We start from the raw sequence: 21,127 nt of genomic DNA on the forward strand, positions 1-21,127 counted from the left end.
ATAAGGCCAAAAATGCCTGTATCCATGCTTTTCAGTAGCAAAACTGACACTGCTTTATGTTCGGATATCCTGACAGCAGCTTTCCATCCCATTACATCCCATTAGTAAACTTAAAGCAGCCATGAAATAATGTCTTATCTGTGTTTTGTCCCCCTTAGGAGAAGACAAAGGAACTTGCAGCAATCCAGCCAGAAATGTGAGTACAAGATATATGTCCTCTTATACTTTCTGAATGAAACTAACATGATCCTCTAGAAAAGGGTTAAGTTATTTTAATTTTAGGTTGTGCACAAAAAGCTAAGTTTGTGTTGTGATCACGAATAATCATGAGAATTAAAAACTGTCTGTCTCAGCAAGAGAAAAGCTATCAAAGGTCAACAGATTCTGAGTCAGAGGTCATTGTGTGGGCTTCGCACAGTATTTTGCTGATTTGCAGAAATTAAAAAGGAAGTTAACTGTAAATGGTTTGAAGCAAGCAGACATGGAGACCACTTTTTATACTAGATAACCAAAGACTACTGACTAGCATGGCTGTCATGTTGGAGGCAAAACATACGTATAGTAAGTTTAAATATCAGTTAATCTGCAGAATTAATAGTAATTGCTTGATTTTTAAAACATCCCACATTTAATTGTTTAGTAAACTCAAACCTCCCAAAACAACACGTGACTGGTTATCAAAGTACTAATCAGTTAAATGTTAAACCTTAACGGGGAAGTTAAGAGTGAATGGATAGGATAAGATGGAGTTTATTTATCCAGAAAACCAGTAAATTAAAATTTTCATTAAACACAAGAACATAAAAGTTAAAGTAGTTCAATAAAATACAATAAATATCACATTTGTTGAACGGACACTTGGGTCTTTGTAACAACCTTTTTCTGTTTATAGACAGCTCACAGTGTCTTCTCAGGCTTGCTTCAGATCTAATCTCCCACTGGTTGTTTTATATCAGGAGCTCTGGCGACGAGCAGTCGGAGCAGCTGCAGCTGCTCAGTATGAAGGAGCTGATCCCGGGCCTGCAGCCGCTGGTGCTGTGGATGGCTAACTCCATCGAACTGCTGCACTTCATCCAGCATGAAGTCCCACAGCTGCTGCCATGGAGGCTGGACCAGGAGGATGAAGGTGGGCATTCATCCTTCTCACCGCTGTCTGTGTTTGTGTGTGTGCTGTTAAGACTTATTTGTATGTCTCTACAGGTCTGCTTGACTCTGAGATATCATCCACTCGGACAGCCTGCGAGGAAGCCATGACAGTCTTGGAGGAAGTCATCATGTTCACCTTCCAGCAGACCGTCTACTACCTAACAAAGGTTGGCTTGATAACATAAAGAGCTCACATAAAAATTACATCACATCTCCTTTGGCCTCTCTAATCTCAGTGTTGGTCACACATGAACCAGGAAGTCTAGTGCAAACAGCGTATTCTGTTTTCATTGAGCGTTGTCCAGACAGAAAACACAATAACAGAATGGAAACACAAACTCTCAGGCAGGAAAGGCCTGTGAGATACTGAGCGAGTGTCTTTTCCACTGACCACGACATAAACACACACACAGTCCTCTCCCTCGAGGCTACACTGGTTTGTTAAATAACATAAACCAGAACTGCAATGTGAGCATTTTCTTTAATGTTGAAGCTACATTGCAAAACGCTTTAAAGAACAGCAGGTGTGTTTTAGTGTGGTTTATAGAGGATTTAAACACAAACAAAAATGAACAGCGGAATTATTATTTTGCAGACTAAATGAAAACATAATTAGTGTAAATGTGGCTCTTTAGCCAGGACACAGCTGATGGTGGATGGAGAATATCTGACATAAAATTGAACAATTAAAAGCAAACCAGCTTGTCGCTGTTTTTGTCAAAAAGATAATTAGATGGTGTCTGCTGGTCTTTAAAATGTTTTAAATGTCTTAAATACACTGTTTTCCACTGAGTGCAACATAAACACAGTCTTCTCTCTCTGGGTCACTTTGGTTTGTTGATTAACAAAAGCAGACCCACAATGTGAAAATGTTCTCCAGCTTTCGAGTTACATGACAGAATATTTTGAAAAGCAAAATTAAACGTCGAGAAAAATGCAGCAAACAAAATGAAAAACACATTTTCATGTTCATAATCAGCAGGACTGACCAGAACATATCTGGCAATTGCTGTGCAAAGACGCCCAATGATGCAAAGCCAAAAGTGGTAAATCTGCATCCGCCCAAGTTAAAAATATGCAGCTGTAACTGTAAGATTCAACTTCAGATTAAGATGTGATAACCAACAGACTTTAACAACATGTCCACATGCATCTATTACAAACAGTTTTTTTAGGTCTTTATAGTCTCAGGCATGAATTCTATGTTGTTATTTCACGGGGATACGGTGGTTAGCAGTGTGACCTCATAGCTAGAGAGCATGGTTTGAAGCCTTCCTGTGTGGAGTTTGCATGTTCTTCCCATGAGTTCACTCCAGGTACTCTCTTTCTCTCACAGTCCAAAGACTAGCATCTTCGGTTAATTGGCGGCTCTAAATCGCCAGAAGGTGTCAATGTGAGGGTAATGGGCTGACTGTGTCTGTGTCATCCCTGTGACAGCTGGCTCCAGCATCCCCGTGACCATAACCCTTTCATGCATGAATTATGACAACCTCAATCAGGATTTTTTTCTTAAGTATTTTTATTCATCTTCAGGCATGAAAAACAGAGTTTTGAACTCTTTTTTTTTTTTAATATGTACTTTTCAGAGCGTTTTATACATGTACACTTAGGTGGACAACATATGTTTTGACTTATGAATTTGACAAACGCACAAATAATATTCACTCTGCGTTGTGTTTATGTGCAAGTATATCATCAAATACAAGAAAACAGCCTTTGAATAGCTGTACACTGTAGTGACCACTATGCTTGAAAGGGTTAAAAAGAATAAAATGGATGGATAAAAAAAACATGGCCCTTAAATAGAGCCCTGAGGAACACCACAAGATACTGTAAAGGGAAACGTGAGTAACTGACAGATGTTAGGAAGATAATTTATTCTAAACCCTTAAAACCTCTGGGCACACTCTTTGATTTAGACTTGTGAATGTTGGGAATCATCTTGTGTCTGGATTTGGATTTGACAGCAGTCGGGTTTGTAGTTTTACAGCCTGATGAGACACTCCTAGGCTGATTTTATGTGACTTTCCCAGGCTGAAGTGGCACTCTAAGGCTGTCTGGTTTACACCAAATCCAGTCAACATTAAAGCACAAACATTTAAAGCTCTTGTCCACTCCAAAATGATGGTGGATTAAGGTTCATTGGATTGGGTGTTTGAGCTTTATTTTAGAAAACATTAAATGTGAAGAATTTAGCAGTGGAAGACTGACAGAGAAAGATAATCCACCTTAAATCTGAGCATACGACACTACAACTCATATGTTAATGTTAGAGATTTTAAAAAGGGGGGAGGGGTTGGAATTTCAGTTGTTTTTAACTTTAATCATTGCCTTCTTAGAGATAAAATGCCAGACAGCATATTTTTACAAATCTGAAACCAGTCTGGGATGTTGAGGATTTTTATGAGTAGAAACTGCACCACCGCCACAACCCTGCAACTTCTGAGGAAGGAAGCAGGAACAGCCTGTCCTGTTTTGTTTACTCAAAGATTTTTCGAATGACTTTCTGAAAATATAATTCTCTTATTGTATGTTTTTAGTCTTATAAAGTGTTTTGTTTGTCAGACATTAATTTATCACTTTTGAGGCTCTGTATTCACTCAGCTCCACCTTTACTGAGAATATAATGTACTCTGAATTGTCTTGACATGTATTACTTATACATGTTTCACTTGACTGTTTTTCTGTTGGAGAAAGGGAGGATTAGCGGCTATGAGTCTGTTTCCTGCAGAGGAAGACAAGTTGTCATATGAGAAACACCCAAAAGACAAAAAGGAAGGGAGGAGGAGTCAAAAAGGGTCTTTTTGTTAATTTCTTGTGAAGTATGACTCTTCAGTTCTTCTTTTTCTCCCTGCTAAAGCTATTTGTGACTACACTGTAAATAAAACTGTGGAAAAAATGTGTTAAAGAAGCAGAAAAAAGGCGTCTATGTGCACAGAAAGTAATTTTAAACCATCAGCCCAGCTCAACACCTGCAGGTCTGCTGTGTTTCACTGTAAACTATCAGCTGACCTGTTGCCTCAGGCATGCAGGGTTACGGCCTCTGTCAGCGTGTCTGAGCTCATTATCTTAGTCATGTTGTGTGAGTGTGTTGGTGTGTTTGATGAGGCAGCGGTTGATGTCATGCGTGTGAAACAATGGCAGAATTGTCTAAGCAGCAGCACGAGGAGTGATAAGAGCTGACGGCGAGGTAGTATTCAGTACGAAAAGCTTGCAGGTTTATTTATCTACACTGTAAATCTGTCAGTGTAGAGTCTGCTTCCTTCAAGCTGCAGGTGGATTTTTGAGCTCAAAGTAAATACAAACTTGCTGCCATGCAGCCTCAGATTTTCAGCATCGAGTTCACTTTCTAGGAGATCAGAAAAATGCCCACGTTTTCCACACAAACAGCAGGGAGGGTCATGTTTGGGTTATGAATGCTGCAAATATAGCACTACCATACAGTCATTAAATCTGTGGGAGAATGAAACTGTTATAAACAGATTATGTTGTATGAATCATTTTTGAGTGTTTAGTTAGCTTTTCTGGGCACGGCACAGATTTACAAGTTTAAAAAAAAGAGGCTCCGATCAACAATTCAACAGGTGCTCTTGTTCAGTGAGACATATAGAAGCACCAAGAACAAAATGAGATGCAAGTATAACCGTGAAATTATGCTTTAAGTTTATTCTTTGAGCAAATTAGCAGAAAAAACAGACTTTATTCTAGGAGAGCCAAAAACGGTGTGAAAAAGACTTTAGTTTATCAGGAAAGAAAAGGGCCCTTAAAATACTCGCATGTGTGTCTGAAATAAGTCAAACTGTGGTGTAACTGCAGCATTGGGCTATTCATGTCTCTACAGCTGCCCTTTGTGCCGTGAGCCTCGGGCTTTTCTGCAGGGCTTCCTGTTCACTCTGTGAATGCCTTCCTGTCTTTGAATTATGATGTCCTGCACACCTTACACGTGATTTGTGTTGCACCTCTCTTTGTGTAATTACTTATAAATTAGCCTTTTAGAAAAAAATACGCAAGTTTTTCTGCGTATTTAAATTTGCCCTTTTTTGTAAATTCACTATTTTTACTGTTTTTACCTTCAGAGGGCCCTAATGTGCCATTACATGCTTTCAGTTGTTTCTTGAGTCACAGCATAACAAAGGGAGTTCATGTCAGTAGTTCATGATGTCTCCTACCCCCTCCACAGAGCATGTATTCAGCCCTGTCTGGCCTGCTGGATGGGAACCCTTTCTCAGAGAGCGGTCAGCTGCGAGTGCCCGATGGTCTTGAGAGCATCCTGGAGGTCCTGAAGGAGGCGCTGAAGCTGCTGACGGCCTTCCAGGTGCATCCAGACATCGCGTTACAGCTCTGCGCCTACCTGTTCTTCTTCATCAATGCATCGCTCTTCAACACCCTCATGGAGAGAGGTAAGATCTGTTATTTCTCATTTAATGCACATAATATAATATTAACTGTGAGTTTCTTTGTAGTCTGTCTTCTTATTGTTTTCTCATATTTTGTCTTATTTTGCTCTTTTATATGTATGAGAATGTTTATGCTTCTCTTTCTTTAACTTCTAATGAAAGCTGACGTGCAAATAAACTTAAATATCATTCATGTCCTCTCTCTGTTGTTGTTCAGGATCTGTCGCTGGGTTCTATCAGTGGTCCCGAGGCGTGCAGATCCGGGCCAACCTGGACCTGCTGATGGACTGGATCCAGAGCATCGGTCTGGGTGATCTGGCCACAGAGTTTTTCCAGAAGCTCTCTGCTGCTGTCAATCTGCTGGCCACACCCAAAGAAACCCTGCTGCAGGTCAGAGGACATCCTCTTTTCCTTTCCTGTTTGTCTTACCGCAGGCGGGTGTAGCCGAGCGGCAGAGTCACGTTTACGCCAGCCCGAGTATTTCCTCTAATGTGTACGAGTTAAATGTTTCTGGCTCATTTAAAACTTTCCATTTTTGGGGAAATCTAAAGCTCAATTACATTTTCCAAACTCTTGGCTCCTTCTGTCAAACATTATGGTGACCAGTAACACCGCAGAGCAGCGTGTCAGTCATTTTAGATTGTGGTCCCCTTACAGACCAGTTTGATCTTAAACTGGACGAGTAAAAACCAGTTATGAGAAGAGAAGGAGGAAAGGGAAGGGGCACACAAAGGAAAGAAGGATAAAAGGGGGAGGAGAAAAACAACGAAAAGCAAGCGAAGGAACAGAGGAAAGACACAAAGAAAGGAACAAAAGGAAAATGAAATGAAGGAGAGAAAGAAATGAAAGAACAAAAGAGAGAAGAGTAAAAAAGAAAGAAAATAGATAAATTAGAAAAATAAAGACGGAACGAAAAATGAAGAAAATGAGCATTGAAAGGGAAGAAGCAACAGAAAAAATGAAAGAAGAAGAAAGGATTTCTGTTTTACCACAAAATAACCGACATCATATTAAAAGAAAAAAGAAAACATACAGCGGGCTGAATCAGACGCACTGTCAGGCCTGTTCTGGCCCCCGGGCCACATGTTTGACAGCACTGCCGCAGAGCCGAGGCCAGTGCTGTCTGTGGAAGCACGCTCTTGCTTTGTGGTTATTGTCCCCTTGAGAACAGCTGCAGTATGAGGAAACAGAGTAAACACACTAAAATGTTTTAAACCCTGATGTCACACTGCCAGTGAAGGTGTGGCTGACTTCACTTGGCTGTGATGAGGATATCCTGTTTGCTCGGACTAACACTTCAGAAATTATCAGGTTAAGGCCTCGTTTAAGGAGCTGTTCAAACACAGAGCGGAGAAAAATCATCTTAAAGGCTGACAGACAATCGGAGAACAACCTGCTCATATTTGTGTCTACACTTCAGCCTGTGTGGTGCTGCGGTAGCTCGCCACTTTAGTCCGTCCTTAAGCAGGCTGTTCACATAGCTACCTATTCAGATCCTGTTTACTCTAAGAAGGAAGCTGAGCTCTCACTTAGTATGTTATTAAACACTGAGCCACTGAAGGGAAACGGACCTGCAAAGTTCCCCAGGTACAAAGCACCTAGAAGGTCATTCAGTTAGTTAACGTTACTTAAGGACACGAGGGCAGTTTAAGCTGGCCCTGACTGAGGGGTGGGCGGGTAAGGAGTTTATATTTAGGCCTTCTTGTGTCAGTCTGAGGTCACATGGTTTGTCTTTAAATAACCTCAGTCATATAAAACAACCATTATTTTTACCAGTGCATAACCTCAAGAAGTCTTTCATCTACAGCACACTTATTGATTATTAAAGAACATGATGTACACTCTCTGTGTTTCATATACCCAGTTTAAAAAACGGAAACATTTACTGACTATTGAACCATAACTCTGGTTTCACACTGCGAGGCTGACACCTGTTTTTACTGCATGACGCGCAGCACCACCCATGACTCATCTGACGGGCGCAGCGTTTTGTCTTTTCTGCCTCGGAGTTGCTGCTTCTCGCCGCCCCTCCCCCCTGGCATGAGGTCGCTTGGTGGCTGCCGCTAAACGGCACACCCTCTGAAGATTTCTGCTTTTCCATCTGGAGCTGCTAAGAGCTGAAGTGGCTCGCTGGCACAGCTGTAAATTACCAGATGTGGGAAGTGGTGTCGCTTGTTGTGCCAGAGAACATGGCATCTGGAGGGCCTTATTTTAGGGGGACATTAAATCTCAGACATCTTTAAAAATGAGACATTTTTAAAGTTTGGGTTGTTTGTAAGCGGAACTTAAAGTTCATCTTCTTCTCCTCGGCTCAGCGTGGCGTCTCTGTGGCCGAGCAGCTTCCAGCTTCTGTTGGCCCCAGCAAGTCTGAGCACTGTCTTTACCTTCAGTAGTTCAAGTGGGAGCAGGCCGAATGAAAGGTGTCATGTTTGTAAAGTTTGTCCTGTAACAGATGCATGAATAGTATGCAGTGAATCACCTGTTTCCATATCCTCAAGCTACTTCCAGCAGAAGGAATCCTCTGTGTTTCAGGAACATCAGCAGGCAGAGTGATGTCATAACATGTCATCATACTAACAAAACAAAAAGGATATAATAAAATAAAAAAGGACAAAGATGATTGAGTATGATTTGGTTATGTTTTTGTTAATTTTGCATCATTTTGGACTTCAAACACACTATGACGCAGCCAGGCGACTCGCCTGTTTCCGTGTCCTCGAGCTACCTTCAGCAGACGCTCAGCTCAGATCAGCTGGCAGGATGACATCACCCGATGTTTCGGAAAAACACTCATTATCAGCGTCTGTCTGTCGTTAAGGCCTGTGCAGCTGAACAAGCACATCTCCTTCTGGGATTCTGCTCATCGTACAAAGAAGACAAAGACAAACTAAACTAATGTTTATAAGGATAATGTTTTTTTTAAGTATTTAATTTTGATCCTTTTGGACTCCGTAGGTTCAATAACACAACCAGGTGACTCACCTGTATCCTTATACTGCTGCACTCATCAAAAGATCAAATATCAAATATTGTCTTAAGTGTGCTTGAGTGGCTGCAGCTGTGAGGCGATCACCATGTTTCACGATGTGGACTTTCCCGCTAAGAGTGTGGAGATAAAGGCGAGTTTACAGTTCTCACGCTGCACAGAACACGCAGGACGAGTTGATTAGTGAAACTTAGCGCGCACCTCTCACTGGAGAGTAAACACAAGAAAAACTGAAACTTTAAGTGCTACTGTGGACACATTTTTCCCATGAGGCCGTGTTACCACAGCTTCCTGTTTGCATGTCATCTAGTTAGTTTAGAATACTTTGCATGTAAATGAGAGAGTTGCTCATATGGAAGCATGATGGGAAAAATACAGTCCAATAAGGAGCTTTTATGACTCCTACTTAAAACTAAAGCATCAGGGAAATTCTTTTATGAACCCATATTTTAACCCATGAAGAGCTTCAGAGGAGCTTTGCCTCGTGTTTATTGATGTTTTTGTCTTTTCTTTGTCGTTTTATGTCCTTCCAGGCATCCTGGGTTTCTCTCAGGACCGAGTTCTCTGCTCTGAAACCCGCCCAGCTTCACCACATGTTGAGGGAGTACAACTCTGGGAAGGCCTGCCCCCCCGGATGGAGCCCGTCACTGGGTGATGCAGAGGACGCCTTCAGAACGGGTAAAGAACAGACTTACTGAATGATGACGTAGCAGCCTTGTGTCCCGTCTGTGGTCATTTTTAGCCTGTCCGGCTTTTTACCAGCTCTGTTCGTGTGCAGCACGTTTTTAGTTCTCTGTGTAACTACAGCCCACGGGCTCACAGTGTCCCAAACACCAAATATTTGAATGCTTCAGAAAGAATTGCTGTTGTGGACGGATCATCGCAAATGTTTTCTTAGCTCAAGTTTGGTCCTTCTCAGTGTCTTCTTCCTGCCATATTATGGTGTTTGAGTCTCTACATGCACTTTTCCTGAGAACAAGTTAACCTTCATTCTATCCTCCAATTCTCATAAATCTTCCCTCTGCTAATGTGTTTAAGAGCCTAACCATATTTCTTTAGGAAGCACAGCACTGTAAGTCAACCCGTCTGACCTCAGCGACCCTCCAAACCTCGCTGCTGCTACATCCAAAGTTATATTAATGCTTTCAAAGTCATGTCAAGTTTTTCTTCTTACTACTAACATGAGTCATAGCCCCATAAATTCTCTCTATTTTATTGTAACACCTGAGAGGACAGCCACACTGATCGATTTATTGTAACTGAAAGAATTTGAAGTGTTTTTAAATCTCAGTGCTACTCAGAGATTGTTTGTTTTTTTTTGGAACAGACACTTGGAGCATTTGGGCCCCAGTATAGTTAATAACAGTCGATTTAACGAGCAGTTTCCAGTTAAAATCGTTCTAAGGATTAACTTAATGCACAGATTCTAAATGATCAATTTTAGAGGCCTGCAAAGGTCACATTATGAGGTTGGAGGGTTAGCAGTGGCCTAGTCAGACCTTTATGTTTTGGTTTTTTCGGGCCTTAAAAACATCTTAGTCAGGTTTAGGAAAACCTTCTGTTTTAGGGCTAAAGCACGGCCCATCACTAAAGTAACCCTGCAGGCTGAAAAACGATGAGTTTGGACTCATCTCAAACTTCAAAGAGCCAAACCTCGTCTGTAATTGAGAGCGTTTAGCACCTTTGAGAAGAATGTTGTTAATTGACTCGTGGCAGGTATGAACGAGCTGCTGTTCTTCAGCTGCTGCCAATCAGAAAAATAAACCAACATTTTCTGATTAAGCAAATTAGCACAAAAAAATATATTTTTCTAATGCCCCTAATATGTATGCAAATATTTGAATGTTTCATATTTACAAATGTAAAAACATCACATTGGGTTTTGGCTAACTGTGATGCCTTTTTTGTAATAACTTTTATTGGGAATGAATAATAAATGCAACTGCCTAATACATTCTCCTGTCATCAACAGTTCCCGTTACTTTTGCTTGGATTTCATAATTAAAAGGCTGTGACAAAGAGCTGACAAAGTGCATTTTAATGCAGTTTTTGTGAAGTTCTTCATACTGCAAGTGTTGTTTTGTTACTAGAAACATTTTCAGTTTTGTCCTCCCTACAAGACGACCTTGTTTACAGCAAACTGCAGTAATCAGACTCCTCACTCAGGAGGAATCAGAACGACCTGTTGTGCAGCTTTGCATGCTCAAACTTGTTGTCAGACAATTTTGACTGAGGAATATGTCATTATAAATAACAGGGCAGGCAGCAGGTTTAATAATGTGATTAAAAAACAAAAAGAGAAGAAGAGACTCTCCTCAGCAGCTGAGAAGCAATCTTGAAATTCCTGAAACATCAGCTGACGACGCCTGTTTATTGTTATACTCACTATATTGTCAGGTATTTATCCTGTGCAGCTGTGAGCGCGTCTCCTTTCATGGTTTTGTGCATATTTATTTAGAGGTCGAGGTGTAGAGGTGTAACATTTACGGAGGCCCAAAGCTGTCAATCTCAACAAAAATCAAAGTTAAAATATAAATGTAAAAAAAACATGGATTTCAGATGTCAATCAATATAAATCAATATAATAATCAATAATCAATATAAAGATTATTATTTCAAAAAATGAATTGTTAATTATATCTTGTTAGTTTTGCAAATGAACTGATAACAAAACTATTCCAGAAAGTCGAGCAAACTTCAGAGTTAAAAGATTTACACTCTAACTCAGAGCTGCTGGAGTGAAGCTTCTTCATCGGGGGAGCAAGACTCCGCTTAACGAGCTGAAACTGAGAAAAAAAATGAACATTGGCAGGATTAATGTGGGCGTACGGTGGAGAGTAATCCTGGCCTGTCAGCCTGTTTCCACCAATCACAGTTAACTCGCAGCCACCACCACCACCTCACTCTAACCTTTTTCACCTCCAACTTCAGATTAACCAGATTCCATCAAAGTGATTTTGTTGAGAGGTATTCATCATGCGAAGGATACAAAATATTTAACTAAGTGAAGATAAAACAACCCTTTTATCGCTGTAACCATAAAAAAATGTTTCAGCCGGCACGTCTCCTTCTGAGCTACAGCTGTTTGTGAGAACCACCTTTCACCAGTTTGGCTGACGTATTAGAAGTTTGCGCTTTAATGAAGCTGCATTTCTTTTTATTTGTGGTGACTTCAGATTTTCCGTGTAGGCAGCGAACGATGGTGACTAGGGGATCGCCCCTGATTCAGCTCTGATGCCCTCTCTACAGTCACCATTCTGGTTTAGTGCAACATGCTGCCTGCAGAGCTACTGATTGGTTGCACGTCACAATTAAAAACATAATTTACTGGTCTCCTTGATTACAAAGAATTGGTATCAGTCTGGTGACCCGTGATCAAAGCCTTTCTTAACAGCCTGTAGTGTATGTACTGCTTTTAATCAACGTTAAACCAAACCCAGCAGCTCCACATAAACATGCAGGATCAAATTTTATTAGAGTTGTAATGAAGTTCAGGTTGTTTTTGATGGATGGTGATTGGACTTTCCCTTCTCCTCTTCTTCATTTGCGCAGCCAACATCCTGGAGAGCTTCGACAACCACCCGCCGCTCATCCTGCCCAGCAGCACGTTTCACCTGGAGCTAGGCAAACCCATCGTGGAGCCGGCGCTGTTTGAACAGCTCGCACGTCTGCAGGACTTCATCAGCCAGCTTCCTCGCAGTGAAACCCGAGCCGAACCCGAAGCGGAGGAGCAGGTAACGAGCTCTCTGCACCGCCATAACGAGACGGCAGTAAATGAGACACTTTGATGTTTCCGCGTCTTCTGTTGATTAATTTTACTTTGCCCAAACTCAGCCTGTCAATGAGACGACTACAGACAGCCAGTCTGCGACCTCGGCCTCGGTCAGAGTCGCCCAGGATCCCGCCGAACAGGCGGTCTCCGACCCGGTAGACCCAGATTCTCTTACATCTGCGGAACCAGCTCAGGCCCGAGTCCCTCCCGGTGACCTGAGCAGCTGTGAGGCCGTCCTGGCCCAGAAGCTGAAGAGCCTGGAGCTGCAGAACACCCTCCCAGGACAGGCCGACATGGGCTACCACAAGAGCCTGGCGCTGGACCCATCCTGCCTGCTCACGCCACCCAACACCCCACAGGGGATGGAGCTGGCTGAGCTGGAGGCTGACCTGCAGGAGGGCACCCGCCAACTAAAGAAAGGTAAGAGTGTGCTACAAATCAGGAAAGAAGTATCAGTCCGAATCTCAAGTAAATACAAACCCAAACAAAGCTCTAAATATCTATTTATCTACTCTTTGAACCCTGAACATCAGGCTTTAACAAACATTCACCTTCCATAGGTTTGGTATGAAGTTACTGTCATAAAAGTTATTTATATTTTGTTTCTGCTGTAAAGATGTTTCAAGAACACAACAACTTCCATGTGGGATACGAGGGCCTGAAGCCACTGATGAAAATATATGAGCGTTAATCAGTACTGCAAATCATTTTCAGAGCTCAGCTTATGTTTTTCTGGCTTCTCAGATGCTTTAGTGGGTTTTTTGGTTGTCAGTGAGCGTAGAACATGTTCAGCAGTCACTAAAACAAAGATTGAGCCCCCTTAGTTGGTGCACATGCCAACAACCTGACCACATTTTTGTAGTTCTTTCTTGGCTTCATTGGCACGCAGCACGTTTTAATTCAGATGACACACAGGGTGACTCCCACCTTTGTCTCCTTCTCAAACCCCCTTTAAGTCTTTAGGGGAGTATTTAGCAGCCTGACCCTGTGGGCCGGCTGCATATTTGTCCACATAAAGGTGGCTTCGCCCTCCTCCTCTTCTTCTTTTACTGACTCTGGAGGTCAGGAATTTCAAGTGGAAGGCTGCTCAGGGTGGGTTCACTGTGCAGAGGAAAGAGAGCTTCCTCTCCCACCCCTATTGTTTATGGACGCCTCCGTCATGAGGTCATCTGTAGGAGTGAGAGGGAGTCGCTGAGAAAATAATGAGTCAATTCCCAAGTTTCAAACATTTTTCGACCCAACTGTGAAAAATAACGACATCCAGAGACTGTATATAAAGACGGACAACACGGCATGACGCACACTCACACTGTGGTGGAGCCTTCAGGGGAAATTTGGGTTTCTGTTAGTTGGGGACTCGCGCCACCTCTTGAGCCACAGCCACTGGAGCTGCTTGTTGCCTTCAGCTCTAAGATGTGTTTTTAGTCCCAAAGTAGGTAGAAAAATTTCCTCAAGACATTTACCAAATACACACCAAAGACACAACATGCATATAAAACAGAGGCTGTAATGGTTAAAAGTGCTGTAGTGGATTCAGGAAGGAGGATCTGCTCCAACGATCCCTCACATCTGAACCTTCAGGAACGCTTTTCATCACCTGTGCTAAGGCGCTCGCTGACAGATGCCCCGGTGGGCCTCAGCGCTCCAACAGAAGCAGGATTTGGTTGATCTTAATCAGACGTCTTTACTCTCATTGGTCACTTGTTGCTTTGTGTTTTCCCTCTTAACGCTTTTAACAAAAGTAATTTGCTGAGAAGCTTTGAGGATTACACTGGACCTGAGCCATCTGGCACCTTCTCTCTACTTAAGGGCAGGAAATCCCTCAGTTTAATCTGCACCGTTTATACTTTTATATAAAGGTGGATCCATTAAATGTTAAATGTTCATTTCTTCCACTGTTTGAATAATTTCCTGCTTCTCCTTCTTCCATTACAGATAAGCACTTATGTGTGTGTGTGGGGGGGTTGTTGGTATTTTTATTTAGCCTTTATGAACTAACGATAAAATTGTTTCCAAGGAAAATAATTGGCACATTCCTATATGATTTTAAAATCTGCAACGTTTAACTGTAAATTAAACTAAGACCAAAGTAAAGAGGAAAAGCTTTAGTTTTCTTTTCTCTTTACAGTTTTATGATAAAAGCCCATTGTTGTTCAGTCTAATTGCAGGGGAATTTGAACGCTTCAGTATTTTCATCAAGTATTAAATAAATCATTATGAGAAGTGATAAATTTGTCCCTTCCTAGACAGTTAAAGTTAAGGTTACCCAAGTTCATGTGATAACAACCAACGGCTATTTTTTTCAGTTGTTTAGCTTCTAAAACCTCCAAAATCACATGAAAACTTTATGTGGCATGAATATAACTTCATAAGAACTGAGACACATTCTGCAAGGAAAGCTATTTTTAAAAGTTTTCTTTAAGAATATTGGCAAAAAAACAAAAAAAGAACTTTGTTTTCTTCTGTTTTGTCCTTATAATAATAATAATAATAATAATAATAATAATAATAATGATGTTGTCAGTGTTTTGTTTTTTAAAATGAAGCAAATGAATAAAATGAAGCGTTTGAGCATCATGCTGTAAGTTATGTAAATAGAGTTTTTATATTCGTCCTGCGCTCGCCTGCATCTAGCTCTGAGGTTTCAGGTACGCGTGATGATTGGTGAAGGTTTGATGACAGAGGGGAGGTGATGTCAGGGAAGGAAAGCAGCGGCGGATCCGTCATGGGAATTTACAGCTGGGTTGGTGCGTGGAATCTTAATCGGCAGCGGTATTGTTCGGGGCAGGTCCTGCGTGGGGGGCAGACAGTGGGGGAGGAGGGGGGGGGGATCAGGGTTTATTTTTGGGGAGGGGGAAGGCTGCTGTCGATGGTGTTTTGACAGGACGACCCCAAGCGGCAACTTCAGGACAAAAATAAAATAAAATGATGTGAAAATCTGCAGTTCCTCTAATGCTCACTTGAGGCCTCAGATTATGTCATGTGAAACGCTTGTTAGCTTCCCTAACAGCTAACGCTCTGGCCACGCATCATTGGCTGACGTCACTGTGGCTACGTCCATCTTTTATAGCAGTGTGAAAAAGACTGAAAATAGATTCAGTCTGTGATGTACATGCAGAAGCTCCACCCACCAGACTTATTGGAGAACAGTGTGGGAATCAACTCCTGGACGCCTCTTTGATCTGATGTGTTTGTCTGTGTTTGTTTAGCCAGTGGAAGTGTTGGGAGGAAGACGGGAAACGAGGAAGCAGCAGCAGAGGAAGAAGAAGACAGAGAGGAAGTGTTTGCGGTGGAGCTCCACAAAGGGCCTCACGGTCTCGGGCTGGCACTCGTAGATGGGACGGTACGTATTCACAATCACTGTTTGTAAATAAAGTAGTAGGCAGGAGGAAGTGTGTTTAACTGATGAGATCGGACGCTAATTAGTTCAGACTGCAAACTGCTGGAAGGCTGAAAGCTCTCATTTAATCACTAAATGTTCCTGCAGTCCAGACTCTACAGATCAGTGCTTAACACTGTAATGACACTGTGACAAATAAGGTGCTACAACACAATAAAACTCTTACAATGAACTGAATCTGATGTGTTTGCTTCCTTATGCTTATCCCGAAATACGTAGTTAAACAATTGTTTGGCAGAATGATCAGAAAACACCAACATGTAACAAGTTCCACCTACACCGCAATATTTGCTTGATTTTCTTCCATTTTCTTTTTATGTCATTTTTTTAATCTGTTGATTCTGACAGACATCTTTTAAGCTGTGTAATAAAAATACAAATCCTCCTCTTGGGAGCTTAAATATCTTTTTCTGCTTTACTGCAGAGCTTCTGCAGTGTGTCACTCCTCTTTTACAGCAAACTTTCAATCAACAAATTTTCTAACCACCTCTCTAATGTGTTTACAGCATCATGGCAAAATTCTACTCCCACCAGGGATGAAAAAATATTTAGCAAATATGAGGGGCATATAGATTTAAATTATAACTTAATTATAAAAATGTTGTAATCCCTTCAATGCTCCAAGTTATCACATTTTTTTGTCATGTTTTTATGTCTTCATGTAGAAAACACCGCTGAGAATGAGCGGCATTTATGTGAAGTCAGTCGTTCCCAAGTCCCCGGCCGCCAAATGTCAGAAACTCAGAACGGGCGATCGAATCCTGGCCGTGAACGGTGTCAGCCTGGTCGGGATGGAATATAGCATGTGAGTGGAAAAGTACAGATGGCATATCAATTGCAATTGTGATGTTTGCAAAAACTCAGTCCAACATAAACACATGAGAGACCGAGCAAAGAAAGCTAGCTAGCAATAGTTAAGGACAGGAGGAGTCGGTGTCTGATGTAAGTCTATTTGGATGTCGTCAACGTACAATTGATTAGCAGTGCAAAGTTTTTAAAGGTTGATCTAAGTAGTAGCACATATCATGGAAGTGGAGCCATATTGAGGTACAGCACAGGTCATGTAGGCCGTTGTTGTTACCAAAGCTTTAACAACAGCAAAACACATGATAAACTGTGCTTAATAAAACATATACCATGTAAGTAAAGTATAAAAAGCACAAAAAAGAAAATCATATAAAGAAAACTTAAGACATCTAAGAAAACAGTTCACAGATTAATGTGAGGTATCATGGAAATCGCAGCACTGTTTGTATTTTTAATCTTTCGACTCTAAATATAAACATTTTAAATAGAAAGTAGCAGAAATCTAAAACACGTCATTATGGTATCATGGTAAAGCGAAAGGCTCAACAACTGACTTCCAACTTATTGTGTGTTCGTTTCAGTGGGCGGGAACTGATTCGCTCATCCGGAGACACACTTAAACTTCTGGTTGCCAACATGGACTCCAAAGCAGGCATCAAAGCCTCCACTTTGGCAACTTGCTGAAGGAAGAGCGTTAGTGGACGATAAAGTGCAATTTGGGAATACCGGAGGGCGTGAGCTTCATCCCAAAGTCAGTATTTCTCACAGGATGGATTCCCCCCCAACCAAAGGAACACGAACTTCCTCCTTTTTGTTTGTGACTCATTGTGGGATGGAGACAATCAAACTGAACTCAGACTGTAGGCGCTTTGCTGGCAGGCAGAGGGGGAAGACAAGTTTTAAAAGCTCTTTTTTTCTTTACCAGCTTCTAAAAACAAACTCAAAAACGGTGAAAGGGGGAGTAAACCAGCCCCCGAAGAGCGCCGCCAAGCCGCTCCGTGATCCCTCACGTCTGGCTTCAACTGGAACTATTTCCAAATTCATTTTTAAATTCTATCTATTTAAAAAAACTGTGAAGCTTTATATGTTACACTCCAAAACCAAAATATGTTACCCAGTTGTTTACTTTGTTAGAGAGAAGTACCTGCCTGTGGGCATGTCTCAGATCCACATAAGTTTCCAAAACAAGGAAAATTGTCTTTGTGTTGCAGCGTTTGTTTCATCGCAGGAACGACTGAACATTAACCCTCAGTTTTCTGCTGTTTCAGGTTCTTCCTTCTATAGATTCATCATCAGTCTGCTGCTGTAACACCAGAAAATATTATCAGTCGTTTAAAAGTAAAATCTAATTAGCACTTGTAGCGTGTTACTCATTTTTCCACACACACAAACACACACATAAAAAAGCAGGTAAAGGTGTGTTTGGTTTCTTTAACTTGCAGGCAGATTTTCCCCCGAGCAGATTATGTTTCCAGGTTAAACACTAACTCGTGCTTTAAAGCAGCGGTTCTCAAACTATGTCAAACACATACGATTCAGGGAGAGTTATTGCGAGGAAGCTTTAATGTTACGGATTATAGGAAAGTGGATCAGCATGATGTGTAGGAAGCATCATGGTTAAGAGAAGACCGACTCTGAAGATGACATTTTTGATTGACCAGCCATTTTCCAACCCTCATTTATGTCTACGAGTTGTGGGTAGTGACCCCTCAGAAGAAGAAATGCACTTCCTCCTTAGGTTGGCTCAGTCTGAAACATGTGGTGAGGGGCTCAAAGTAGAGCCACTACTTTATGTCATAAGTAGCTGTGGTGGTGCAAACATTCAATCAGGCCTCCTTGAGGCCATCCTTTGGAGGTTTTCCAGGTAAACCCAACTGGGAGAAGATTGTGGAGTAGACTAAGAGTTCCTTGAAGAGATGATCTATTTCTTCAGGCCTGATGACGCCTCAGGATCCTCCAGAAGAATGGGAAAATTTTACTGGGGTAAAGGCTTTCTGAAATACCGTGCTGAGTGAGGTTTAGTAAAATTCAAATATCTTGTTGACTCTTCCCGTGTCAGTCCACTGACTTTAAGTGATTTGAGCTGTTTAGAGCTTCGTTAAAGAAAACAAGAAGCCTTGAAAGTAGGTCCAGAGGAAGCGGATGACATGGAGGAGATCCACATCAGGGTAAAATGAGAAACTGCACCAGATATCCTCAAACCAAAGGCAGTTAGGGTCAGACACATAAAACAAGTGGCCAGGGTTAGGAAAAAAAAACTGCTGGGTCAGCTTCAAGTTAAATTGCAGGTTAGGTTTAGGCACAAAAACCAAGTGGCTGGAGTTGGGATTAACCATGAGGATCTTTTTTAGGGTATAGTTACGTTGCATCTTTGACCTGTTGGGCATATACGGAGAGATCGGTAACTTCTTCTGGTTTAGACTAAGCCAAAGTGGTTCACCAGGAAGTTAAGAAGTTAAATTAAGACGAAGTCAGAGGATCACAACTAGCACTGCAGGTTATATTTATCAGTTACTCCACAGCTTATTTTCTTTATCTTTTTGCTGTACAAGATGGTACAACCCTTGTTTGTTAAGCTGTGGACAACCAATTAAAAAAACTTGATTAATTTTTAGAGCTACTTTTTTATTTTGTATTAACTGATAAAAATATGTAGGTTGTGAATCTTTGTGAGGCATGTCAAGAGAAAATGTTTGAGAACCGCTGCTTGGACGTTTTGCTGCAATCCAGAGAAACAGAAAAATAAGTTATTGGTAATCATAACCACAGTGAAGCCTCTTTATTATCAATTATTCTACAGGTTATTTGCTTCATTGATCTTTCTATAAAACAATAAAAAAAACTTCATGAGTCCAAACCTAAAGAATATTTTCTTTTGTTTACTTAAATGAAAAGCTGTTTACATGATACAGAGCCATCTGTAGCCTGGCTACACAGAGGTCAGGGTGACGTCGTACACCTATTCCACTTACTGATGCATGACCCACATTTCGATAGGATCAGTTTTTCAGAAGAAAGCTCTGCAGAAGGGGAGGCGTCTGAGGCACCCACACTAAGTCCAGCCTTGAAAATATGAAGGAAATTAGCACAAAGAAAAGAGAAACGCAGCTACTTTAATGTTAAATACCAAACATGGTTCATGTTGTCTTATTTTTTTATGTCAACACACCATTAACTCATTGAGACCATTCAGCAGATTAGCCTCACACATTTTCCTACACAAACGCCCTGTTTGTCCCAGCTTCTTACTGGGATAGTTTATTGGGATTTTGGCACCATAGATGTCGGATTGTGGCCTAAACCATGCAGAGTATTCCTGGTAGTTTGAAGCAGATTTCTTCCTGCTGTGTTAAACATGGAAAAAAAGTAAAAGCACTAAACTTCATGTGAGAAAGCAACTTAAAAGTTGAAAAGCTTTTGGGAACATGACAGTACACATTTTATGAGGTATTGGGTTAATTGCCTCATTAATGTGGCTCTAATTACAGTTTAGTTTCCCTCCAAACCGCAGAGCTCAAATAAATAAGGCCAAAAATAAAAATGAGACATTTAAATTCCAGAACTTCTCCAAACTCCTCTGGAAGAACTCAGTTTATTATAGGAAACATAAACCCGACTTTGTTCTGCTCAGCATTAACGTGTTCAGCTGGTTTAATAAATGAAAGCATAAAACATCTTCTGATGTATTAAAAAAAACTGCCACAGAGCTCGATCACCTGACGTCTGTCTGTGTTTTTCATCTGTTTTGTAATATTTATACTGCGCAGTATTTTTGAGCCTGTGGAATAAATATTATTTTGACTTGGAAAACCTGCCTCATTTTACGGTCTGTTTCCTTAAATCGGGCCTGTGTTAGTAAACAGGAGGAGGCGGCTTTGGGGGTGAAGCTGGGATGTAAAAGCTGGGCTGGGTGGAGCAGCAGCAGCAGCAGTAGGAGGAGGAGGGAAGCTGTGGGGTGTGGTAGCTGCATGGCACGCTTTGGTGGCCACTGTTTATAGCGACTCTGCGGTTTCCACCAGCCAGGCACTTTCCACTGATTCCAGCATGGCAGCGTTCAGCCAACGAGGCCCTGCAGGGAAAAGCGCCACTCTGACCTGGTGTGAAGATTTGCACATGCCGGCTTAAACTGCATCCCCGAGAGTGTAATTAAAGCATGAGCTGACCGCGAGGAGCTGAGTGAGGCGCTCCCTGCAGCTTTCTTACATAAATCCTCCTTTAAATGTTGCTGAGGTCTCACTCGAGGCGCTCATTAGCTTTCATTTATGCTTTGTCTTAATTTTTATTTCTTAATTTAGTTTGTGCGGAGTTCAGTTCTTTTCAATAATAAAATGGGAAGACCTGAGTGAGGTCATGAGGCATCTATCGCCATGTTTGTTAACACTAGCAAACAAAAAAGGGATACTGAAGACATACCTGCATATTTTTATATTTTACGAGCAGCAGAAAACATCTTTTAAAACTGGTTGGCCGACTTACCAAATTACTTGATTCATGGTACTAAATTGTGTTTAATAAAACAGTACTGTTGTATCCACCAGTAAAGCTGTAAACTAATATTTACATTAGTAACTGCCAACATGGGGGTGGTTATCCAGCTAGCTGTCACTGAGGTCATCAGG

The 21,127-nt window shown here is 41.4% G+C and overlaps 1 protein-coding gene across 1 annotated transcript in view; it reads left to right on the forward strand.

Moving 5' to 3' along the window:
* Positions 1-20,318, forward strand: part of radil2a (Ras association and DIL domains 2a) — a 29,516-nt gene extending 9,198 nt beyond the window's left edge. Inside the window, exons 6-16 of the mRNA XM_085272107.1 lie at positions 159-196; positions 957-1,126; positions 1,201-1,313; positions 5,327-5,546; positions 5,761-5,933; positions 9,063-9,207; positions 12,082-12,263; positions 12,364-12,721; positions 15,511-15,644; positions 16,367-16,506; positions 17,090-20,318. Of these exons, the coding sequence (XP_085128233.1) occupies positions 159-196; positions 957-1,126; positions 1,201-1,313; positions 5,327-5,546; positions 5,761-5,933; positions 9,063-9,207; positions 12,082-12,263; positions 12,364-12,721; positions 15,511-15,644; positions 16,367-16,506; positions 17,090-17,192 (1,776 nt within the window). The 3' untranslated portion in view covers positions 17,193-20,318. The remainder of the gene's footprint in view (positions 1-158; positions 197-956; positions 1,127-1,200; positions 1,314-5,326; positions 5,547-5,760; positions 5,934-9,062; positions 9,208-12,081; positions 12,264-12,363; positions 12,722-15,510; positions 15,645-16,366; positions 16,507-17,089) is intronic.
* The last annotated feature ends 809 nt before the right edge of the window (positions 20,319-21,127 follow it).

The sequence above is a fragment of the Mchenga conophoros genome, linkage group LG4 (genome assembly GCF_057382185.1).
Source record: "Mchenga conophoros isolate Kocher_MC1m ecotype Shallow Benthic linkage group LG4, M_conophoros_male_GT1.1, whole genome shotgun sequence".
NCBI classification, from domain to species: domain Eukaryota; kingdom Metazoa; phylum Chordata; class Actinopteri; order Cichliformes; family Cichlidae; genus Mchenga; species Mchenga conophoros.